Raw genomic sequence first — 26,295 nt, 5'->3', positions numbered from 1 at the left:
GCGGATTAATCTCGGCGAGAAGGTGATTACAATTCTGGCACCAGGTACACGGTTCATTGTGCATGTTTTCGTTTTGAGCCGGGATTGGTTGGGCAGGGCTTGGTTCGAGTAACTTTTTGTTTTTGTGTCAATCATTTGTTTGTTTGGCATAAGGCCGTTGCAAATATTTTTCAAAGTTTATATCTCCTCCTTTCATAGTTGGTCCAAAAAATCAGGGGGCATTTATTTTTTTCAAAAAACTTCAAAATTTAAAATGAAACAGAAGCCTAACACACAAGCTGAAATCTTGAGTTTTTTTTAAAGGTCTTATAAGCTATTGTGTTACAAATGTTTATAGGACCTATTAAACAAACTCTAGAAATGCACTTTTCTGCTATGAAAATCATTGTTTTAGCATGGCTTGATTGAAAATATGTTGATTTTTTAAATATAAAATCTGCAGATTGTATGGGAAAAGCTGCGTAAAATTAAATTTTGATCACAGGAGGCTGAATTAGCAAAAAAGGAAGAAACGTCAGGAAACCAAAAAAGGCAGGACGAAGTTTGCCGGGAAGAGCTTGTTTTTTTATAAACTAATGATTGTAAAACAACTGGACAGCTGTATGATGCATTCTAAAAAAACTTTTTTTTACTCTCAATTCAAATGAGAAATATTTTAAAAATGGTTAGGAAGGGACCTAAATCTTATAAAATGATTTAAGAGGCAGTATTTGTAAATTCTGCTCGGTTTGTTCTAGAGGTCGTATCGAGGTGCTCCGATTTGGATGAATCTTTCAGCGTTTGTTTGTCTATACATGAGATGAACTCATGCCAAATATGAGCCCTCTACGACAAAGGGAAGTGGGGCACGCAGAAAAATAAGGCATATTTGAATCAACAAAACGTTTTGTTGATTTGAAAATAATATTTTTTGTTGAATCAACGCTAAACGTCAAAGCAGCTTTTTCAAAACAGCAAAAGACTTTTGTGGAATCGAGAAAATCAAGGTTTGTTTCAACGCAAAATCGGCGTTGATTATATTCAACAAAAAATTTGTTGATTCAAACCTCGTACAGGCTGATTCTACAAAACTTTTTTCTGCGTGGGTAAAACGGGCTTCGAAGTTTGAGGTCCAAAAAACTAAAAAAATCTTAAAATAGCTCGCATTTCCGTAAAACTTTCACCAGTTCCAACTCTCGAAGATGCATTTGAAAGGTCTTTCTAAGCACTTCAAAATGGGCCATAGACATCCAGGATCGGTTTTACTTTTTCTCATAGCTTTTGCAAATTACTGTTAAAAATTGTTTTTTTAAACCTTAATATCTTTTTGCAACAGCCTCCAACACCCATACTTTCATAGGTCAAAAGATAAGTAATTATATGGACTAAAAGACTACGGTACTAACTTTTTGGCCAATCGCAGTTTTTCTCATAGTTTTTCGATTTTTCTACAATAAACATTTTACAACGTTAGTTTTTGCCCTGTAGGCCTCCATAGCGGCAATTTTTGGTCTCAATTTTGTCATATTCGGAATCTTCGGAAAATTTCACGTTAGTTAGAAGTATTGGAGTTGTAAATTTGATTGGAAAAATTGCCTTTAGAATGAATTAAAATATTTTTTAAATAATTTGTTGGATTAGGGGTGAAACAGGTTTTCGCCTACTTGATACAGCATTTGACGCATTGATTGCAGGGTAAATAAAATCAATTTCTTTTTTCAAAAATGTTTTATTTAATTATTTTTTCAATCAAATTTACCACTCCAATACTTCTAACTAACAAGAAATTTTCCGAGGATTCTGAATATGACAAAATTGAGACCAAAAAGTGCCGCTATGGAGGCCTACAGGGTAAAAACTAACGTTGTAAAATGTTTGTTGTAGAAAAATCGAAAAACTATGAGAAAAAACTGCGATTGGCCAAAAAGTTAATACCGTAGGCTTAAAGTCCATGAAATTACCTATCTTTTGACCTACAGGAGTATGGGTGTTGGAGGCTGTTGCAAAAAGATATTGAGGTTTTAAAAAAAATCAATTTTTAACAGTAATGATCAAAAGCTATGAGAAAAAGTCAAACCAATCCTGGATGTCTATGGCCCATTTTGAAGTGCTTCGAAAGACCTTTCAAATGCATCTACGAGAGTTGGAGTTGATGAAGTTTTACGGAAATGCGAGCAAATTTTAAGATTTTTTAGGGTTTTTGGACTTCAAACTTCGAAGCCCGTTTTACCCCACTTCCCTTTGTCGTAGAGAGCTCATATTTGGCATGAGTTCATCTCATGTATAGACAAACAAACGCTGAAAGTTTCATCCAAATCGGAGCACCTCGATACGACCCACATTGATGAAAAACTCGCTCTTAAATATTTGAAAATCCATTATTTTACTTTTTTAAACTAACAATTGACTCACAAAGTTACTTTGAATTCAAATTTAAATTACGTTAATAATCTGCCACTTTGATCAACAATAATGTTTTCCAAACAAAATGCTAACCCAACAAAGATTGCAAACAAAATCAAATTAAGTTAAGTTTTTCTCTGTTTATTTTGCAAATCAATTTTTGTTTGATTTCTTTTTTTCTTTCAATTTAAATAAAACTTTGTCCAAATGATGCATCTTAAGTTTTTCTATACATGGGTACTGAATATTAAAAATCTGTATCTTGAGATGAGGTTTTCTGATTTATTTGATGTTGTAGGTTATGATTACTTTTCAGATAAAATAGGCTGTACCATAGAAACAAATTTCCGAAAATATAACAAACAATTAAATAACGTGCCTTAGTCTCAACATATGAATAAAAAAAAAAAGCATTTAACAGCAGTTTTCAAAAAATTAATGATATGACGAAAACCAAAAATTTTAGCGAAAAATAAACTTTTTGCGGTACCGTTAAATGTTTTTTTTTGATAAAAATACAAAAATATTGCGCCGTGATTTTTTGGGCCGATTTTGAAGGGGGCTGCTGACAAAAACTTTTGAAAATATTTGTACCAGCCTAAAGTGCACCGTGTTCAAGTTATAGGCATTTGTAGGTGACTTTATTCATGTTCATTTTTTGCAATTAATCTATTTAAAAAAACAGGGGAAAGCACCCCTGCAAAAAATATTTTTAAAAGGCTGTAAATATTTCCTACAATTTTATTTGACTTTGTTGATCGGACTGCTGATTATTGAGATACAGCCTGTTAAATATCAAATTTTGTGAGAAATGACTCGCGATATCTCGGAAACAAATAGTTCGATTTGCAAACCTTTATTTAATTCATTATTAGCCGAGACCGGTGGCGTAGTGGAAAGCGTGGTTGCCTCTCACCTCAGTGGACTGGGTTCGATCCCAGTTGATTTTTGATTAATTTATTATTATATTTTTCATGCTGAGTGTCGAAAGATATTTAACCCTCTTAGACCCAACCCAGCCTCTAGACGTGCCTCGATCTTAAAATCTTTCAAAAGCATTGGATAGGAGAAATCATTAATTTGTAGAAAATGTTTGGATGGATAATTAATATGTCTGTTTCAAGTAACTTTGCCAATGTTTGGATTACACAACTCGACAATTTTGAAGTTGAGGTCAGTAAACATTTCAGTTTCATCAAGGTATGATAGTTTTGGACTCCTTGAACACGTTTCAATCGAGAGAATTGATTTTCAATGATTTCCAGGTCGCTAAATAAAATTTTAAATTTCATGTATAAATGTTATGAAAACTTCGTTTGTTGTGCCAAAATTGGAATATTTGTTGTTGTAGAATTGGTCTAAAATTATGTGTGTGTGTGTGTGTGTGTGTGTGCAACCAACCAAACGGGACCACGCGGTCGCTTCTTACAAATTGAGTTGTTTCCATGTATTTTTTAAGATCTACATTCTATACATGCAAATAACTCGCATAGGCATTTGGAAGGTGTTAGCTCTGCCGAGCTTCGGTGACCCATTTCTACGTTGGCTAGCCGAGCGCGAGGTACTTCAGCTTTATCGACAAGCCCCGCCCTGAAGAACGTTTGGACCAATCGGATTCAAACGTTATTTAGAACTTCCGAACCCTTGTCAAATGGACAAGGACCCAGCGCGTATATAGTTGATATTAACAGTATTTCTAATTCCAGTCATAGCTCACCAAGTCGCGATGGCCTAGTGGTTAGCATTTTTGCTTACCAATCCAAAGAACGGGGGATCGAACCCCGACTCGAGCGACTTTGATTTTTCGTTCATGTTCAGAGTTTCAAGATTTATATTTCCTATACTTTCTCGTTGGGAGCAGATGGGAATCGAACCCAGGACCATTCGCTTACAAAGCGAACACCGTGACCAGTCAGCCACGGCCGCTCCTCTGTAGAATTGGTCTAAAATTATCATTAAAAATCATAATCAGTAAATGCTTATAAAAAAACGACGAAAAAGAGAAGTAAAGTTTTCCGATAAACAAAAAAATCCCAAAATTACGAAGCAGTAGACAAAAATGAGAAGTAGAGGGTTAGTGATATAATCAAATTGTCAGAAACCATTAATTTTTCCCCCTTCAGACAGCAAAAAATATAACTTGAAAACCCCCAAAAACAAAGTACATCAAATCTGGAGCTATGAACTCGTGTAACCTCACGCCGGAACTGCTGGAAGCCCCACAAACCTCCTGCCAGTATTTAACAACCTCCCTTCCTACGAACCGACCGGATGCACTCTCTCTTTCTCTCTCTCTTTACGGTGGCCTCATTCTGTGTGGCACGCAGAACCCTATGCTGGCTTCAAAGCGATAATTTCTTTCTGGATGCTGGGTATGTTCCTTCTTGGTTTTACGTGTTTTGAAGGTTTAAATTGCTTTTTTGAGATTATAAGTGTTTTCTTGCCATTCTTTTCGCTAATCCTGCTTACAAAGATTATTTTCATTGAAGTCGTGGAAACATGATAAAATAAATTATTTTTGGAGTACCATGCATCTCCATGCAATCAAAGCTAAAATGCAACCTTTTACTTGAACGTTCGTTGATTGCTTTTTATGTTAAATTTGACAGCCTTTGCTGATGAGATGCAAACAATGCCCGTAATTGTTCTCAAATACAGATCGTCACTCGCGCACCATTGTTTGCGTGCATTTTTCAACAGTTTTGTACACTGCCAGAGGCATTTGGCGGTGGTTTCGCTCTGTCAGCAACTGTCCGCAAAATCTAAAATCAAACAGAATCCAATTGTTCGCAAAAAAAAAACAAAAAAAAAAAAACAGAATGCGAAAGTAGTGCAAGCCTAAAGAGAAACAATAGTGCCGATGTCGGTTCGATAGTGGTGGTGATTAAACGGAATTTTGAGGCCGCGGGAAATTCACGCATTCCACCGCCTGATTGTTGCAATTATGTGTGTCAAACGGAAATTGAACAAACAGCAGGAAAATGAGCACGCCTGTACCAACACATGCATGCGGGCTCTTTCTCTAGGATTTTCTATGGCGAAAGAGAGTGGAGAGATTCGACGGATGGGAGCGCTTGTTAAAGCTCTTGCGAGAAGCGTTTGCTGTGTTGGTGTGGGAAATTGAGAAAATGCATCGTTTTAAAGGATGCTTTTAATGAATACTACTAACCTAGTTTTTTCATTCTCTCGGCATGGAATGCATTTGGTCACGGGAGTGTGTTAGTAGGTGCAGCATCCCTTTTGTAGTGCAGTTGAACATTGGATTAAAGTTAGAGTGGCGGATTTATATCATTGAAAACATTAAAATTATTCAAATTGTTTTGTTTTGATTAAAAACATTAGTATTTTGTTTCGAAAATTGATATTATATGCATTTAGGTTTATTTGATGTTTTATAAACAAATATAGAAAGTAGCAAACTCGTTATATCAAACTAAACACAAATACTTTAAAAAATGTTAAGTTCTTCATAGATACCTACAATTATTTTTCCGATGTTTGTTTATCCAAACAAGAAAAAAAGAGTTTAAAAATTTAATTAAAATTTTCAACCATAATTTTAGCATTATTCTGGAAATGAGCATTATTTGCTATTTTATTTTCAAAAACGATTATTTTAATTAAAAATACTGTAACACTTTATATAGCACTAGAAGTCTAAGTTTTTATACAGTGACATAACCGGAGTGACGTTGAGAAATAAAATTTATATCAGGTTGGGCCATTAAGAGGTACTAGAAATCCAATTATGGGTTTGGATAGCGTTAGAATTCCTTTAAAATTTAGGTGGTCAATTTTTAGCATTCGTTAACCTTCCCGCCGATGTTAGAGAAGTGCCCATTTTGCTTGTAAATTCTCGGCAATTTGAGAACATTTTTGAAATTTTGATTGTTCCGATAGTATGGCTCATTTAACCAATCTTTAAAAGTTTTTGTAAAATGGCTGAATTAATTTCGAATTAAAGCGTACAATTTTAATTTTTCTGAAAGAAAACATCTGAAGTTTAAAGAAACCAAAGAAAATTTTTTTTTTGCTTTCGGGAGTTTTTGAAAAAAAAAAAATGATATTAGAGCTTGAAATTTTAAACTCTTTCAATTTTTGAAAAATTCTTATGATAATTGGAAATGTCATTTCGTAAAAATTAACTAAACTTTAGGACTTTTGAAAAAAGGGAAAAATAATTTATTAAAAGTATATAATTTTACAAATAACTAAGATTTGTGTTGCGGTTCTAAACATTTCCCATGCAGTTAAGACATTTTAAATTATTTCCTGATTCTCGAAAAGCCTTCGAATAAAGATTTATTACATTTACTTACACAGAAAAAAAAATCATGGTAATATTACATCTGGGAAGGGGTACATCTTTTATGTCAGAAAAAAGGTGTAATTTTACCTCTGGAAATGTGTAATTTTACCACTTTTCTGGTGTAATGTCACTTTTTCAGTCTAAATTGAGGTAAAATTACATCATATAAGAGGTAATATTCAACCTTCCAAAATTACAGCTTCCAAATTTACATTATTTTTTTCTGTGTATTTGTCTAACTCCTAACTCCTTCTCCATGTTAAAAAGGCAAAAATTGAAGGTCAATAAATTTATTTTTATTATAAATATCAATAAGTAGAAGTCAAAATAAATTTAAAAAATTGAATACCTCAAAATATGGCCTTGAATTATTAGGAAACGTTATTAGGAATATATATTTTGGTCTCTGTGAAATTAAACAAGTTGTTCTGAGCCAGACTGTGTTCAAAAAAGTTTTTTAACATTCTGAATGACAAAAAAAAAACATTTTGAAAATTCTGTCAGTCAACTATTTTTTCACGTCCTGAATTCCATTGGGAAGCATGGTTTTGCCTTCCTCACCTTACTGAGGAAAGGCTAATAAATCACTCGAAAAACGAAATTCTTAATTTGACATCCTAGACCCACCTTCATGTATACTTATCGACTCAGAATCACAATCTGAGCAAATGTCTGTGTGTGTGGTGGGATGTTGATAAAAAAAATTGCACTGGATTATCTAGGCACTGGCTGAACCAATTTGGACCGTATTGGTCTCATTCGATCCGTCTTGGGGTCCCATAAGTCGCTTTTGAAAATTATAAAGTTTAGTAAAGTACTTCAAAAGTTATGGTAAAAAACGATTCTAACAAAAGTCCGGAAGATTGTAAAAAGGGTGGTTTTTGTAAGAAACCCCGTCATGTTATACATTTTTAGAATGGTATTTGAAAGACCTTTCCAACGAATTCAAAAGTTTGAAGATCTGACAACTCTATCACTTAAGTGTTATTTATGCACTTTTTAGAGACCGGATCTCATATATTTCGATGAAAACGTTGTCCGGATCTATCTTGCGACCTATCGATGGATAGGTGATCAAAAGACCTTTCCAACGAGTTCAGTAGATTGCAGATCTGACAACCCTATCAAAAGTTATAAGCAGATAAGTGCCCTTAATTATGAAGATCTGACTACCCAATCTGATGGTATGAATATTGAATCAAGTTGATAGAACACTGAAAGGTTGGACCCTTGTATATCTATTTTGGATAGAATTACCCTCTAAATGTGAGGAAGGCAACAACCACCTAAGGGTGGATTAAGTAACGTTTTTTTATTTGCAACTTGAAATTTCTTTTTTAAATTTTAGCCATTGAACATACAAATTAAGAAATCCTAAAATAATAACAATTGCACAAATACACTCGATTGCTTTATTCACACGAAAACAAGCCCATAATCACACCCATATATACATGCTAGAGCAATCTCTTTCCCGGAAAGAGCGCCAATCCTTTTCGGAGGGACCACAACCCGAAGAGCGTCCAAACTTCTCTCACTTGACCGCTACCGAGGCCATGCCAGGACATTGCCCCCCGCACGCGTGTGTCGGTTCGGACCAGGCCGGGTCGGGCCCCGTTACGCAAGCTACGAGTTCCTTTATTTGGGTTCCCAGGATCCTTCTCCTCATCCTCCTTTTTTTTCTTATTGCTGCTTCTCTCGTACAATGCACATCATGCATGCCCTTTTCGGTACAACTGCAATTGACGTCATCGTCCCCATGTTATGACGCATTTGCGCTACTGAAAAGCCTGGCATGTTTTTGGCACTGGGCTACATCATGGAGAGGCGATTAGCTTAGTTTGCCAAAAATGGTGTGTTCTTTTGCAAAGGGTTGTAATGGCCACATTCCGACGCTTCCGTCGACGAATCCTTTTGTTCGGAGGTTCTCAATATTCAAATTTTTCTATATTCTGAATTTTATTTAATTTGTTTTGTAAATTTTTGGCCAATACAAACATAACTTCTCTTTCCCTAACAAATGAATGGATTTTTTGATTGCATTGTTTGTTTGGTAAAAATGTAGTCGCACAAAATAACCTGAAATTGTTAAATTAAATGGAAATGTAAAGAAGCAATTCGATGTGATGAAATGTTAGATGGTAAATAACTTTTTTATTTAATATTTCCCATTAAAATAGATTTATAACCCATTTGACATGTTTTATTAATAAGTTCACAACTTTTTTTATAAGTGAGATTTCGAAAACATTGAATTTTGAAGAATACCTTGCCAATAACAAAAAAAAAATAATAAAAAATTCGCAGCCAAACACCCCTTCTTGTAAGCAACCAGGCGCACCCCCTTATTTATACTACCCGCAAAGATAAACGTGGGTACGCATGGTTTTTTAAGATGATTACATATGAATTTCATCCGTAATTTAATATTTTATTTATTGGTAGAAATTTCACTAAAATTTAATTCAGTCGATTGCAGCACAAATCAGGGAGCCCAAACACATCATACCTTAACGAAATTGGAGCGTTTAACACTCAAACGCTCGTGTAAATATTTGACCCTTATTTTTTTCTTAAAAATCTTATTACTTTTGATGGAATTGATCAAATTGGATGCTTCCGTTTGCAAAAGATTCAGATTTATTTATATTTTGAACTGTCAGATGGTGTACAAACATGGCCCATTTTAACCGGAGATATTCCGTTGGGGTACCTCGGCCCTCATGTATGGGGGTTTGGTCAATATAACAAACGGGTTTTCACAGAATAATTCCGTAAATTATGCAAAATTTCAAGGCATCATCCTAGTACCTCATCATGCGTAGATTAATGACATGGTCAAAAATGTACAATTGTGATATAAGATTTATTTTATTATGGTTGAATTCAGTTATTTAAAAAAAAATACAAATTAGCACCGCTCTTAAATTTTTTTTCTTTAATATCAGTTTATTCTCCAATGTATTCCTTCATCAATTAAAATAATTGAACCAACATTTACAAACATGTGTGTATAACTTAGCAATTTATATGTTTAAACATTCGTGAATAAAAATAAAAATATATTCGTGAAACTGATCTTCAAAGAAACAAACATGAATTCATTCAGTCAAAGTCAAGCATTATTTTTTCACGTTATTGTAAAGTTGTAGATTTCAATCAAGATCAATTCTGAAATGGAAACAAAAATGTGATATTTTTTGTTTCTAATAGTTGTTAACTATCATGACTAGGGATGGAATAATCACAAAAAAATCTTTTTCGCTTGCGAAGTTTATTCAGCCGCAAAGGCAAGAGAAGACAAAACACGCAAAAAAATACTCCCGAACTTTTCGAAAAACACCAATCAGCACCTAGATGATTTTTTTTGTGATTCTCATTGTTAGCACTACTTTGATCAATTTATTTCGTTTTGTTTACAATCATTGTTCATCAACGAACAGTGACAAGTAATTTTTGGACGTGTGACATTACACCTGCAAGTGTAGTAGAGACATCGATGTTCCGCCGATTTATCCCGGTGATGATTTTTTTCAGTCTCCTTTTACCGATTTTTCAAGCGCGAGCCAAGTTCTCTTCCAATGTTTTTTTCTCTTGATGAGCGTTAAAAGATTTTTTATGGGGATTCTTCCATCGCTGATCATTAGTTAATTTCTGATATTTTTGAAATATTTCATTGATTTTTTTTTGTCATCTCGTTTATCACGGAGAAAAATAAAGTATCGTTCCACATCAGTAGAGGCCGACGAAAGTTTGCTCTGGGCGCCGGACAGGAGCTCGCGGCACGCACCGTCATCTAGATCCTCAACCGGGTAAGCTTCTTCGGCCAGCACCTGTCGAAAAAAAAATCACAGGGAAAAAATATCGTTGAAATAACGAGCATTTTTAGTCACAGTCAACACGAAACCAACCAAAAACACTAGCACTCCGCGGGACATTTTTTTCAAATCTCGAAACGCCTAATTCTGGTCCGGATGCGTCGTGCCGATTTTGCGTGTCGGAGAAGTTATGCAACAGGCCGTCAGGGCAGTTCTCACGAACATCCTTATCAGCAAGATCCACACCCCATGATTTGCGTGTTGCTCGACGTGCCGGAAGATAACATAATTTTGGCCATGCATTCTAAATGGCGAAATTGGCTTGCACTTGATCGCGTAGACCTTGCCGAAAGTGCTAATCATTACGTCCACGCTGGATCCAGTAATTATCGAAATATTTTACGTGATTCCCGGGTTTTTGCACTTTGGTGATCGGTTCTTGTCACTAAACTGACTGACTTTACTAATAATTAGTGATTTGACAGATCAAGTTCAAAGACTCTTAAATTATGCTTTCATTAAACGGAGAAGTTTTAATTCAGTTTTAAGGCAGTTTTGGCAATGTAAAATGGTCTTAAAAATAACCTCTCTGGGATAACTTCAAGTCAAACAACGAAGAGTGACATAAAACTATGTGCCATGCTTCTAAAGTGCTCTTGAAGATACTTTCAAGAGATTTCTATCGTAAATCTTGAAAGCTTTGTTCAATATCATCACAACGCCGAGTAGCAAATTTTAAATCTTTTATAAAGCCTGCTAAGAAGTAGAAGCATTTTGCTTGTTACTTGGGTTATGATATCCGGGGACCGGAAGCGATATTCCAAAATCCGGATAAAGCATCTTGTAGGATTTGTTTAACAAAAAAAGTTTAACAAAGCGTCATCATTAATCCATTTTCTTCCAAAATGGTCGTCATCACAAGAGAGCACACAATCGACGAGATGTTAATTTGCATCCTAATATTTTACACGTTTGATTATTTGTACAGTGTAAAACACCGATTTTGGATAGTGAATTCTATGGATATTTTGAGAACCTCATTCCGTTTAGGAACCGCAGCCCGTAACCAAACGTCTCTCTAACGCCGCAATTCAACGGAACCGTTTGGAAACATGTTTTTATGCTCGGTTCGGCACATGTAAACTTTATCGAGCGTGACAAAATTTATCGCTGCTTCAGGTGGACACACGGCTGGGAGAACCGGAGACCGGCCGTGCATACAAAGATGGTTTATGTCCGCGACAGGCCATGAAACTGGCGGGCCGTTCTTTTCTGTTCCATTTGTCACAAACTCCTCGAGGTGTAATGTAGCAAACTTTATGTATCTATATTGTTTATGTATTTATATATGTGTTTAGTATGAAAGAATGTTTTACTGCTGGCCAAGTCCAATTGGTCGGCACAGCGGCACGGTACTGCACGAGAGAGCATCATAAAATAGGCGGTAATTCACGAATGTTCACACTGGCATCAGACAAACAGATTGGATCCTTAGAAAATAATATTCTTTTAATCGGAACGCTTAAAAGGATCATTTGACCAAGCGTCTCCTTCAAATTGCTTGAGTAAAATATAGTCGATGGGGACGCATGGTAGTTCAGCATTAACTATTGAATTTTGCTGAAAAAAATATGTCGTCTGTTTGTCTGAGCTGTTAAGGGTTAACTACCACCCTTGGGGTGACTCCAGCCAACAAATTTATTGATGCGGATGTGGAAGCTGCTGTTGATGTTGCTGTTGCTGCTGCTGCTGCTGCTGTTGCTGCTGGTGAAAAACGGCCATCAGCTGCTGTTGCTGATGGCTGGTCAGTGGAATCGGATGCGTCTGGGGTGGCATCGAACTGGACGCGCCCGGGGACATCGAGGCGGAATCGATCGAGTGGACCGAGGCACTGCCCGGCGTCGGGATACCAACGTTGATGCCAACGTTAATTCCACCGATGTTAATGTTGGTGACGGTATTGAGGGTTGTGGCTGCCGAAAGGACAGCACCCACAGTATTATTGCCACCGATGTTGGTGTAGCCGGGATGGGCTGTGGACTGATGCTTCTTGAGCGAGTTCTTCTGGCCGAAGCTCTGGTGGCAGATTTCGCAGCTGTACAGTTTGATTCCTGGGGAGTGGGTGGAAAGAAGTGGATTACTACTTGATAGAAGGAAGTGCTTTTTGAAAAACTTACCCGTGTGGGTGCTCTCGTGTTCTACGAGGAATCGCTTTCTGATGAAGGATTTTTCGCAGTATGAACATTTGTATGGTTTGATGCCTGCAAGAAAATTATATGATTAAGTAATTCTAATACAATGCTCGTGTTCAGATAAGAGAGTTTGTTACCAAAATACTTTGAAACTATGGTAAATTAAGGTTATTGTCCAACTTACCCGTGTGGCTCATCTCGTGTCTCATACGGTTAGTGAAATCGGTAAATGCCTTCTCGCAGTAACGACAGGGGAACTTCTTCTCCCCGTTGTGAATTCTCATGTGGTATCGCAAATGCAGCTTTGCTTTGAATAGTTTGGAACAAACCTATTTGATTTGAAAGAGAAATATCAACGGTCTTGAGCTAACAGGGAAAATACAATCAATTTACCTCGCACTTGAATTGTGGGGTCTCGATGTGGTTGGACATGTGCGTCTTCAGACCACCCTTCTGCCGGAATGACATTCCGCAAACTGTGCACTATTTTTTCGAGAAAGAAAACGTTTAAAAATCATTTGATAAATTCAAGCAGTGTAGCTTACCTGGAAAGGTTTCTCATTCGTATGCACCGTCATGTGCGTCTTCAGATTTCCCTTCTGCGTGAATGCCTTGCCGCATACGTCACATTTGAACGGCTTCTCATTGCCATGGGTAAGTTCGTGCTCCGTCAGCCGACCTCCGCTGCTGAACTGCAGCCCGCACAGAGCGCACTGGTACTTGTTCAGCCGATACAGCCGTTGCTGGTGGTTGATCAGCCCGTTCTTGTCGTGGAACCGGCGATAGCAGATCATGCATTGAACCGTCTTGTCTTGACTGCCTTCGATTTCCGCTTCCTGCTTGTTGATTTGATGGGCTTTTAGGGCGTGTGCCATTAGGGTAGCTTCATCGGGGAAGGACTGGGCACACGCTTGAGCGCAGCAGATCCAGCCGAGTTCTTGCTGAATGTCCTCCTTGATCGGTGCCATGATAGCCGTTGCGACCATCTTGGCTGGATGCTTCTTAGCGTGGCCTCGTCTTCTGGTGGCTTCCGAGAAACGGTTCCGGCACTTTTTGCACTCCCAGATCACCTCCAGCTGTCGGATGCGTTCCTTGTGATAGTTTACCCTTCGCGTGGATTTGTACTTTCGCAGACAGCCATCGCAATGTACTCGAGGGTCTTCCTTTTTGCTTGCACGACCCTCCCGCTTCCGGGTGTGTACCTTTGCCCGATGGGATTCGAGCTCTTGGTCGGTATCAAAGATCAACAAGCAACCGCAGCAGATTCGTTTGCCATCCTCCACGTTGATTTCGTTGTACAGCTCTCGTTCAAAGTCGTTCATTTCCAAATCATCATCATACTTCGGTTTCCGCTTGTTCAGCATCGGTCTATCATCCGAGTCGTACGATCTCGCCTTCGGTTTTCTACCACGCCGCTTGCCCTCGCGAGGTTCCTTCTTGATACGTCTGGGAACAATCTCCTCCTCGCTACCCTCCCAGTCACTTTCGGTGACGGTGTTGCTGTCACTCTCGGAACTATCCGAATCCGAGTCTACCCCACTAGCCCGACCATCATCGTCATCGCTCGATTCCTCAGATTCGACTCCCTCGGCCAGCAGTTCGTCGCTGGGTTCGATCTTAACCTCGGCAAACTGAAACACATCCGTATCGTCCGCCCCAAGCAGCGAAGAGAACTCGGCTTTCGAGCTGCCCGGCAGAAGAATCGGGTTCACCGATGGGCCCGATTCATCGGTTTTGCACAGCTTTCGCAGCGTGCGATCGCAGTCGCGAGCCGTTTTGATGAACGCGGACAGAAGGCGCAGCGTTTCCATACACTGGAAGCATATGTGGGCCGGGAGGCCATCGTTCTCGCGGATCTGGTTCCAAGGAACAAGAAACGGACATATTTAGAGTTTCGAAGTGATAACTTTCCCGATCAGACGTAAAAAAAACGTAGAAATTATGATATGCAAGATTGTTGTTATTGAGATCGTCTGATTAGTTGTTGAAATAACAGATAAATGCCCTGAAAATAACATGGAAATATCAAAGGTTGGTCTTGTAATAACAAATGAATAACATTTATTTTATTGATTTGTTATTGCAATATCGTAGCTTGTTATTTTCTTGTTATTCTCAGCATATGTTTTTGTTGAGCTTTGTTATTTTGACAACTAATCCGACCATATTAATAACATTATTTGGCATTGATGTTATTACCGCCTGATCGGGTTAATATTCTGGGAAAAATTGCATCTATTGTTGGCCATCTAACTTTTAAGTAAACTTTAATAAAACCATTGATTCAAACTGCATTTCTCTTTATTGAGGAATTTATGATCACATGCAGTCATTCCTGCACATTAACCGCATACAAATGCAGTGATTTTTTACTTTATGAAGAAGATAGAGTGGCAAAGTTCGCTAGTAAGAGATGTTCTGTGCAGGCTGAAGCTATTTTTTGTGATTTTTTTTGCATTTATTAAAATTACTACGCGGAACTCTTTTTTCTCCGTGTAGCTGGATGTCTTACCAAAGATTGTACAATTTAAAATGAGGGAAGAATTGAATAAATGAGAAAATTCATTTCCTTCAATGTATTTATCGAACTTAATCCCAATATTTTAGAAAGCTTCGGTTATTTATCACAAATGTTGAAATCGCTTGTAAAAACAGATTTATTGTGAAATTATTGCTATAATTATTTATTTCAATGTAACTTTTTGTGCTGGAATATGTTTCAATTGAGGTTGATAGACCCTTTACTTTATTCCAATAGGATTTCTCGACACCTATCAAAAAATTGCAATTTACGACTGACACTAACATTGAAACAATAGATTGAAATATTTTCTCAGCACCAAAGATTAATCAATTTCGCCTAATTTGCCCGTCTCCTGGGTGTAATTTCCTCTTCTAATCAATATTCTATCCATCCCATATCGTTCCTCTCGAAGGAATACACCCTCACCTGAATCGAGGTGCACTCCATGATGATGTTGGCGATGAAGGCATCGTCCAGCTTGGAGTAAACTGGAACGAGCTGAACGGAGCGTTCGCTCATGCAGGTTCGGCAAACCTCCATCGCGTTCCGATGTGGCCGGGACTCAAGCAGGTGCCGAGCGGTGGTTTGGCCTACCAGACCGCAGGTAAGCTAGCTAAATTTTTGATTTTCCCAAAGATTTTTTTTTCACTGTGGTTCACGGCTATCAACAAATTTTTATGAATGAGAAATTTTTCATATGCCGCTTATAAGAAGATTGACAGGTATGGTGTGACAGACGGTGTAGCACGAGCTGAACGTTTTGTATGAGGGACGTGTTCAGCTGGGTTCACTCGTTATTTGTATGGAACGCGTTGTTTGTCAACATCTTTCGTGGAAGTGGAATATGTTATGTGAGTTTGTCAGTGTTTGATAGTTAACTCTTGTAAATTGGAGATAAAATATTGATCTATGTAAGAATTGATTCTTATAAGTTATACATTCAGTAAACAGGGTATTGATAACATGAACGTTTGCCGTGCTTGTGTGAGTAGCAGCTCTGGTGATTTGGTGCCGATATTCTCCAAATTGGGTGATCAATTCATCGCGAATGTTATCGTAGATTGCAGCTCAGTGACGGTGAGATATGTACTTTTTCAGCAACATAACTTATGTCTGACATATTCTTCTTTCTAATCACAGATTGTCGAAGACGACGGCTTGCCATCGTTTGTTTGCAAAGAATGCCTCACAAGTGTACAAATGATTGCCGATTTCGCGACAAAGGTCCGCGAGTCCGATCGCAAGCTCCGCCAGCTGTTCAAATCCGAAGTCACACTCAAAGCCATTGAGGAACCGAATACCGAGGAGGGTGAGTCCGATGTGTTGAGCACGGCACTGGATCAGGTCAAAGTGGAGTACGATGACGATGTGGAGAAGGTGGAAAAGTCCGTTTCTGAGTCTGAGGGGGAGTCAGAATCGGATGCTTTGATTTTGAGGATGGCAACGATAGTGACTGGAATGACGCCGAGCAGAAACAGTCAGAAGATGAGCTGGAGATCGCGACAGCTAAACGCAAAACTAAGCAAAAAGCGGTGGTTGAGCAGGACTCGGATGAAGATGAGGAAGAGGCATCGTCATCGAAACGTCCTAAGCGACGGTCAGCTAAGAAAAAGGTAGTCAAGGATGATGACGACGATGATGAAGATGATGATATGGCGGAGGATACAATGACTGAAATGGAGCAGGAGATGTTTGAACTGGTCAAAATAGATCCTGCTAGGCACATTTGTTGTTGGTGCTGTAAGGATTTCGAAACCAGGGACGAGTTGAAGGCACATGGCGTGGAACATAACGATCGGAGAAGGCGACAAACATATAAACCGCACTCTTGCGAAATTTGCTACCGCCGATTCATTAGGGTGAAATCGTTCGAGAACCACATGATAATGGCAGCGGGTTTGTCAGCTAAGGAGATCCATCAGTGCAAACGATGTTCGGCTCGCTTCCTGGCACCCAAGCGGAGACGCATGCATGCACTATGCCACCACAAGGAGGATGAAAAACTTGCCCAATTGGAGCTCAAGCGCAAGAAGAAAACCCCAACCTGTTGCAATCGTTTCTGTTACCAAGAGTTCACAACAGAGGAAGAATTGCTGGAGCATGGTCTGAAGGAGCACATCAGTAACAAGCGCGCGGAGGTGGATCCGAAGCAACCGCACGAGTGCCCCGTGTGCTATAAAAACTTCGAAAGCAAGAAATCACTGCATCGGCATCGAAACAGAATCTACCGTGCAGGAATGCAATGCTCGATTTGCGGCAAAGAGTTCAAGTCACGACCCGCTATGATGACACACGAACGCAAGCACGTAGACGAGCGTCCGTACGGTTGTGAAATCTGCGGCAAGTGGTTTACGACCACGCACGGGCTCAAGAATCACCTCGCGGTCCACAAAGATGAGCGCCCGTTTGCGTGTTCCGTGTGCGGCTGGAGCTTCAAGCGGGAGTGCAATCTGAAGATGCACATGCTGATCCATTCCGATACGCTGCCATTCAAGTGCGAAGTGTGCGGAAAGTCGTTCAAGGTAAGATTCGTGAGGGTAAGTTTGGTTTCAACTGTTTCGTAACTCGCTCTGGGTTGGTGGGGCTTCTACGTCCGGACATCGGTGACCAGAGAAGACTTTTTCCTTCTGAACGTGAGGCTTTGCCAGCGGTATGAAATTCCCTTCATTTGACGTATAATGTTGTATGTACGGAAACAAGTAAAATAGTTAAGGTTCGGAAGTCAAATCCAACAATGCCACGAAGTTGCTGATACGCCCTTTGGGAAGCATAGAAGCGTGATTTGACGACCGGCTTTTGTTGGTAAACATGTTTCACTCATGTATCGATGTAGTGAGAAACGAAGTGAGAAGGTTCAGCAGCGATCACACTGGAACATGAACCCAAGAAGACGTAGAAGGAAACAAAATAAGAAAAAGGTTTGACAACTCGACTAGTGCTACAGAAGGATTCTTCAATGGGAAGCTAGCATAGTTGAATGAAAAAGTAATGTTAATTTATTAGTAAATTAAGCGTTTCTAATAAGGATTCATTAGGAACGATGGTGATCTGTCGTGTATGCATCCGTAGCAGTACGAAGGGAGATAGTTTGGTGCCTATATTTTCCAAACTTGAGGATGAGTTTATCGCCAACTTAATCGTGGAGTGCAGTGGCGTTCAGGTTGTATTAGCTTGCGTTTTGTTGTCATTTAATAGTTGTAAATTCCAATCCAATAAGAACTGTGAGGTTTCCAACACTAAATGAGCTACAAAACTGTTAGAAACATAATCAATGACCACCGTCAACCCGTACAGATCTTCGAAGACGATGGCCTACCGACCCAGATCTGCTCGACATGTCTCAGCGATCTACGCCAAACGAAAAATTTCGTGCGGAAGGTTCGCGCATCGGATCGCAAGCTGCGCCGATCACAGCGCAGCGAATTGTGTGAGGTCGAAAAGCTGGACAGCGGAGATCACGTCGACGATGACGATTCGCCGTGGCAAATGATACAGGTGCACGTGGAGGAGATGAAGCTGGAGAAGGAAGATGAAACGGAGAGCAATTCTGGGGCAACCAGGGCGAGGAAGTCTCGGCGAATGGTGAAGCGGACGCGGTTTGCACCGAGCGATTCCGAGGAGGATGAATCGGTCGACGAGCTGCACAAGTTGTTCAAGAAGAAGGTAACGTGCAAGGATGATGACGACGATGCACCGATGGAGTTGTCCACGGTTAAGCGACAGATGATGCGGAGGCAGAAGCGTAGAGTAGTGGACGATTCTCAGTCTACTGAAAGTGAGACGGATTCCGAGCCAGTTATCAGACGCAGACGAAAGCCACGAGCCCGAAAGAGAGAGAACAGTCTCGCGAAGCATGATTATTCGGAAGATGAGCATATTCCCAGCGAAACACTGCACGAAATGTACCGGACAGTGTCGGTCGATCCCGATACTCATGTATGCTGCGCTTGTTTGAGGATCTTCACTGATCGAGCGGAGCTTGTGGAGCATGGGAAAGTTGCGCACAACAAAAAAAAGTACGTCAATGAAGCCAAAACGAACATCTGCGATGTCTGCTTCCGGCGGTACTCCAAGGCAAGCGCGTTGCAAACACACAAGCAGAGTTTTGTAGGACTAAACGGAGTGTATGAGTGCTGTCGATGCATGACACGGGTGACGGCTCAGAACCGTCGGCAGCATGCGCGGATTCATCTGAAGCATCGTGACGAACTGACGGACCATGAGAAACCCCGACGGGCACAAATTTGCTGCGCAAAAGACTGTCTGGCATCCTTTCCCACTGAAGATCTGTTGTTGGCCCATGGAAAAGAACAGCACATCGACAATAGAATCGAATCGGACGATCTGGAACGCCGTTACGAGTGTCCGGTATGTTTCAAGCGGTTCGAGAAGCGTGATGGCCTGACTCGTCACCGACATCGAATGTATCGGGCAACGCATCAATGTTCTGTATGCGGGAAGGAGTTCAAGACACGGTATGAAGTGTTGCTCCATGAGCGGAACCATGATAACATTAAGCCGTATCCGTGCGAAATTTGCGGGAAGAAGTTTAACTCTAGGGAAGCGGTTCGTATTCATATGTTGGTGCATTCAGATGATAAGCCGTTTGCTTGCATTTCTTGCGGATGGCGCTTCCGGCGGAAGTGTAATCTAAACAAGCACATGATGAAACATAAGGAGGATACTCCTTATTCGTGTAGTATCTGTCAGAAGACGTTTAAGGTAAAGTGTGGTTACGAGACTAATTGAAATCATTTAAGCTTAAAGTGAAGTAGATTGTTTGAAGTATGTTTTTCTTTAACAGGGAAAATACCATCTTCAGTATCACATGCGTATTCACACTGGTCACAAACCGTGGCAATGTCGGTATTGTGAGAAGTCCTTCGCAGATCATGCCAACAGGGCTCGTCATGAGACATCACATACAGGTGATATCTTTCATTATCATTGTCAAATTCAGGATATTTAATCTTGTTATTTTTAGGCATTAAACCATACAAATGTACGTACTGCGATAAAAGTTTTATCCGTAAACGTTATCAGATCGAACACGAGAGTACACATACGGGTAAGGACATTTCAACCCCCTCTTCCTCAAAATCTCCCTCTAACAAACTCTCTACCTCAACCAGGAATCAAACCGTACCGCTGCGAAATGTGCAATCGAACGTTTGGCCAGAAGGCGGCCCTCAAGAAGCATCTGGATATGCACCCGCTGGCGCCAGAGAATCAGCTCTCGTTGGCTCAGCCCTCGCCGATGGCCGAGATGCCCATGTCGCCGCAAATGCCCCCACCGCCGGCCCCGACCACGGTTGCGCAGGGGATGACCTTGCAGCAGGCGGCCGTCATGATGGCGGGTTCCGGCGCCGGGTACAGCCAGCAGCCGATGTAATGAGTGCATGAGAGGTGTTTATTCTCTTAATAATATGCTGGATTAATTTTAGTTTGAGGGAAAATATTTTAAGGTTTTCAAATTGATTAATAAATACCTAAATTTTTGCTAAATGATATGTTTTCAAACATCTTTGATTACCAAATTTCCCAAGCGTCTGAAGTCTACACAGAGAAAAAAATCATGGTAATATTACATCTGGGAAGGGGTACATCTTTTATGTCAGAAAAAATGTGTAATTTTACCTCTGAAAATGCGTAATTTTACCACTATTCTGGTGTAATGTCACTTTTTCAGTCTAAATTGAGGTAAAATTACATCATAAAAAGGTAATATTTAACCTTCTACAATTACACCTTCCAAATTTACACAATTTTTGCTGTGTTCAAGATGGGGCAAAAACAGTGGAGATAAAATATCGAATAAAAAATGCATTTTGTAAATTAATAGGCAATCAACCTCTCAAATTTGACTAAAATTAGGTCGCAGAACTCAAATTTGAAATCAAACGTTAGAAAATTAAATTATAAATTAAAGTTATCTAAACCCCATATTCTTACAAAAATTGAAATGTACAAAAAATACCAAAAAAAAGCAGAAATAGCAAAAATACAAAAAAATATATTAGACAATACCAAAAACACAAAAAAAAAAACAAAACAACAAAAATTACCAAAAATACTAAAAATTCAAAAAATAACAAAACTACCAAAAATTAAAAAAAATAAAAATACCAAAATTACCAAAAATAACAAAAATACCAAAAATAACAAAAATACCAAAAATACCAAAATACCAAAAATACCAAAATACCAAAATACTAAAAATATCAAAAATATCAAAATTATCAAAAATATCAAAATTATCAAAATTATCAAAAATATCAAAAATATCAAAAATATCAAAAATATCAAAAATATCAAAAATATCAAAAATATCAAAAATATCAAAAATATCAAAAATATCAAAAATATCAAAAATATCAAAAATATCAAAAATATCAAAAATATCAAAAATATCAAAAATATCAAAATATCAAAAATATCAAAATATCAAAATATCAAAATATCAAAAATATCAAAATATCAAAATATCAAAAATATCAAAATATCAAAATATCAAAAATATCAAAAATATCAAAATATCAAAATATCAAAAATATCAAAATATCAAAAATATCAAAAATATCAAAAATATCAAAAATATCAAAATATCAAAATATCAAAATATCAAAAATCAAAAATATCAAAATATCAAAAATATCAAAAATATCAAAAATATCAAAAATATCAAAAATATCAAAATATCAAAAATATCAAAAATATCAAAAAATCAAAAATATCAAAAATATCAAAAATATCAAAAATATCAAAAATATCAAAAATATCAAAAATATCAAAAATATCAAAAATATCAAAAATATCAAAAATATCAAAAATATCAAAAATATCAAAAATATCAAAAATATCAAAAATATCAAAAATATCAAAAATATCAAAAATATCAAAAATATCAAAAATATCAAAATATCAAAATATCAAAAATATCAAAATATCAAAAATATCAAAAATATCAAAAATATCAAAATATCAAAATATCAAAAATATCAAAAATATCAAAAATATCAAAAATATCAAAATATCAAAATATCAAAATATCAAAATATCAAAATATCAAAAATATCAAAATATCAAAAATATCAAAAATATCAAAATATCAAAATATCAAAAATATCAAAATATCAAAATATCAAAAATATCAAAAATATCAAAATATCAAAAATATCAAAATATCAAAAATATCAAAATATCAAAAATATCAAAATATCAAAAATATCAAAATATCAAAAATATCAAAAATATCAAAAATATCAAAATATCAAAAATATCAAAATATCAAAATATCAAAAATATCAAAATATCAAAAATATCAAAAATATCAAAATATCAAAATATCAAAATATCAAAAATATCAAAAATATCAAAAATATCAAAAATATCAAAAATATCAAAAGTATCAAAAATATCAAAAATATCAAAAATATCAAAAATATCAAAAATATCAAAAATATCAAAAATATCAAAAATATCAAAAATATCAAAAATATCAAAAATATCAAAAAAATCAAAAAAATCAAAAATATCAAAAATATCAAAAATATCAAAAATATCAAAAATATCAAAAATATCAAAAAATATCAAAAATATCAAAAATATGTTTTCACGGTGATCAGTTGGATCACAATCTCACTCTCCAGGTCTCCAGTACAAGCTAACTCACTTCTCACAAGGAAACATGAGAAGTCAGATGAAGTAAAACATTAAGGCGAGTTCACTTTTCACCACTACCTTATCAATGAGGTTGTTTTGTTTGTAAACATCGAGTAGGAGGTGTTCTTCAATTCGTGCAATACATTTTCTGAATGCTTCTTGAGCGTTCAGAAGTTGATCATTTTAAATGATATTTTAACAACAGAGTTTGAAACATGAACGTTTGTCGAACTTGTGTGAGCAGTACAAGCAACGAGCTGGTGCCGATTTTCTCCAAATTGGGCGATCAATTCATTGCGAATGTTATCGTCGACTGTAGCTCAGTAATGGTAAGAATTAAAATTAGCTTCTTACATCAAATAAATTATTTTTTGTATGCTAGATTATGGAAGACGACGACTTGCCGTCGTACATTTGCCAGCATTGCCTCACGAGAGTACAAATGATAGCGGACTTTGCGGGCCAGGTCCGCGAGTCCGATCGCAAGCTACGACAGTTGTTCAAATCCGAAGTATCGCTCCGGGATATCGAGGAGGACTGCAATTGGGGTGATGAAGAGCCACCGAGCGATACCTTCAGCTTGCACCAGGTGAAGCTAGAGGTTGAGATCGAAAAGGTGGAGCCGTTGGAATCGGAACCGGAGTCGGTGTTGGATTTCGAGGATGGGAACGATAGCGACTGGAATGGTGGAGAGCAGAAGATGCCGGACGATGAGGTTGAATTGGGTGAAGCTAAGCTGGAAGTTGAGGAACATTGCGATTTGAAAGAAGACGGGGTACCCACGAAACGTCCGAAGCGAACACGAGCGAAGCGAAAGCCGAAGAAATGTGATGACGAGAATGACGATGACGATCAGGACGATCTCGGAGATGTAGCGCTAACTGAAAAGGAGCTGAAATTTTACGAGACGATTCAAATTGGTCCTGGAAGACATATTTGCTGCTGGTGCTGCGTGGATTTCGGGACAAAGGAAGAATTGGTAACGCACGGCCAAATCCATTTCAAGACAAGAGCAAAACGATCAAGAATTAACAAGGAACACTGCTGTGAAATCTGCTTCGTGGGCTTCAAACGGTTGAAATCTCTTGAGGATCACGTAAAACTGGCAGCCGCTCTGTCCAGCAAACCCATCTACCAGTGCAAACGTTGTCAGTCTCGTTTTATATCACTGAGAAGAAGACGACTTCATGTTATTCACCACGAGCGGGACGACGAACGGAAGGGTCAAAAGGAGGTCCAGTTGAAGCAGAAAACACCGAAATGTTGCAGTTGGGGTTGTTACAAGGAGTTTGAGACAGAGCAGCAGCTGCTGGAACATGGTCAGAAAGAACACATTGGTAAAAAGCGAGAAACGTTTGACCCAAAGCTGGCGCACGAGTGTCCGGTGTGCTTCAAGTGTGTGGAAAGCGCCAAGTCACTGTATCGGCATCGGAATCGAATTCATACTTACGCTGAAACAACGTGTTCCATCTGTGGTGCTCAGTTTCGGTGTAGAAACTCGACGATCAAGCATGAACGTAGACATAACAATGAGCGACCGTATGGCTGCGAGATTTGCGCAAAGCCGTTCGCTTCGGTTCCGGCACTGAAGGAGCATATGCTGGTGCACAACGATGAGAAGCCGTTTGTCTGTTCCGTCTGCGGATGGGGCTTCAAGCGGGAGTGTAATCTGAAGATTCACATGCTGATCCATTCCGAAGCGTTGCCATTCAAGTGCGATGTGTGTGGGAAGTCTTTTAAGGTAGGAAGCAGTCAACAAATTTACTTAAATAAATAATCTTGGTTGAATTAATTTTAGGGAAAGTACCATCTTCAGTACCACATGCGTACTCATACCGGAACGAAACCGTGGAAATGCAAGTACTGCGACAAGACGTTTGCTCATCACGCGAATCGAACGCGGCACGAAATATCTCATACAGGTGAGTTTTTCTTAGTTATTTCAGTACAGTTAACTTTGAATGATAAATTCGTAACATTTACAGGAGTTAAACCACACAAATGTTCTTTTTGTGAAAAGAGTTTCATTCGGAAGCGCCAGTTGGTCGAGCACGAGAGTATTCATACGGGTAAGATTTTTCTATCAAATCCCTCATCTTGCTCTGAGAAAGTTGAGCGATCCGCCAAAACAAGCAAACAATTATCGCCAGAAGAGAAGAGATTGCGACGTTGCCAAATTTGCACTCTCGTTGTCTGCGATGCTCGCACAGAACATGCTGTCTTACTTTGTCGCACTGTTTTGCGTGAGTATAAAAGAGACAGATGGTTATTTTGGATTATCATTGTTGACTGCTTTGCGCTCTTGCATCTTGTATCGGTGAGCGATGAAGAAAGAGAAGTCAGCACAGGATGTATCAGGTTCATTTGAGAGTTTTGAAAACAACTATCAGATTCGGATTTCATTCTATGTGGCCTCAGGCTGGTTGAAAAATTATGGGAAAGTATACCCGAGCCGACGGAAATAACCTGGGAATAGCATTTTTTGATAATTGAGAATACTAGGTCAATAACATTTTATGTTATTTATAACAAGATTTGTTATTCGTCGTTATGATTTTTTGTTACTGAATTGTTATTGTAATAACAGACTAATGAAATTTTTAGTTGTTCTTCGAACAAATCATTGTTATTATTTTTCGTCATTTTAACAACTAATTCGATCATCCCAATAATAGATGGAGGTATTCTTCCATAACAAAAATGTTATTCCAAAGTGGTTTTGGCTTTCAACCAATATCAGACCAATAACAAATTTTGTTATGATAACATAAACGGTTATTAAATCCTTATGCAAAAATGGATTTTCAAGAAGATTTCATAACACTTTCTGATATTTTAACAGTATTTGTTATTAAAATGGCATGAATCTTATTATTACCGTCTGCCCGGGAACTTAGACTAAGATCATGCCAATGAGCAGTTTTCAAATTTGATGGATTTGCGAATGCGGATGCGGAATTTTCGGCTTGTGTGGAACCTTAACAGTCTTCTTAACGTTTCAGGTATTGAACCATATCGATGTGAAATGTGCAATCGCACGTTTGGCAAAATGTCCGAACTCCAAAAGCACCTCGAAGTACACCCAAGAGCTCCGGAAAATCATCTCTCGTTGCCCGTACCTTCCCCCATGCCTGCGACGGAGGCCGCTTCATCTTTCCAGCAGAGCCTTCATCAGTATTAATGGCGTTGGATTTCGGATCAATAAAGCTAACTTTGTAAAACTATTCAATTTCCTCTTTGTTATCCTAAATACCTGTTTGCTAGTAAGTAATTGGCCCCTAAATTTTGTGCGGTGCGTGAGGGTTGGACGGGTTCACTCTGAGTTTTCAACGAACGCTTCGTTGGAATGCTCCTCTTCGTGGTTGTGGAGAATGTCTTCGAATACCTGTTGTTTGAAAAAAATCTTGG

The 26,295-nt window shown here is 38.2% G+C and overlaps 3 protein-coding genes and 1 pseudogene across 3 annotated transcripts in view; 2 read left to right on the top strand and 2 right to left on the bottom strand.

Annotated features, from left to right (window-relative positions):
* Window positions 1-11,810: 11,810 nt before the first annotated feature.
* Window positions 11,811-15,918, bottom strand: LOC6037807 (RB-associated KRAB zinc finger protein). The gene is made up of 6 exons (XM_001847630.2): window positions 15,652-15,918; window positions 13,247-14,557; window positions 13,095-13,184; window positions 12,886-13,030; window positions 12,687-12,770; window positions 11,811-12,620 (listed from the first exon to the last, which is right to left on the bottom strand). The coding sequence occupies exons 1-6, from the start codon at window positions 15,763-15,765 to the stop codon at window positions 12,208-12,210; spliced, it is 2,157 nt and encodes a 718-aa protein (XP_001847682.1). The 5' UTR covers window positions 15,766-15,918; the 3' UTR covers window positions 11,811-12,207.
* A 103-nt stretch (window positions 15,919-16,021) lies between these two features.
* On the top strand, window positions 16,022-20,733 carry LOC6037806 (annotated as a pseudogene).
* A 2,237-nt stretch (window positions 20,734-22,970) lies between these two features.
* On the top strand, window positions 22,971-26,111 carry LOC6037805 (zinc finger protein 502). Its single transcript, XM_001847628.2, has 5 exons — window positions 22,971-23,216; window positions 23,270-24,628; window positions 24,686-24,809; window positions 24,873-24,956; window positions 25,890-26,111. Exons 1-5 carry the CDS (start codon window positions 23,103-23,105, stop codon window positions 26,066-26,068), a joined length of 1,860 nt encoding a protein of 619 aa, XP_001847680.2. The 5' UTR covers window positions 22,971-23,102; the 3' UTR covers window positions 26,069-26,111.
* LOC6037804 (retinal-specific phospholipid-transporting ATPase ABCA4) overlaps window positions 26,104-26,295 on the bottom strand; it is a 31,516-nt gene continuing 31,324 nt past the window's right edge. Inside the window, 1 exon segment of the mRNA XM_038258405.1 lies at window positions 26,104-26,272. Within this exon segment, the coding sequence (XP_038114333.1) occupies window positions 26,201-26,272 (72 nt within the window). The 3' untranslated portion in view covers window positions 26,104-26,200.

The sequence above is a fragment of the Culex quinquefasciatus genome, chromosome 2 (assembly GCF_015732765.1).
Source record: "Culex quinquefasciatus strain JHB chromosome 2, VPISU_Cqui_1.0_pri_paternal, whole genome shotgun sequence".
In the NCBI taxonomy this organism is placed as follows: domain Eukaryota; kingdom Metazoa; phylum Arthropoda; class Insecta; order Diptera; family Culicidae; genus Culex; species Culex quinquefasciatus.
The sequence above is the reverse complement of the archived record's forward strand: the minus strand, read 5'-3'. Positions and strand labels throughout refer to the sequence as shown.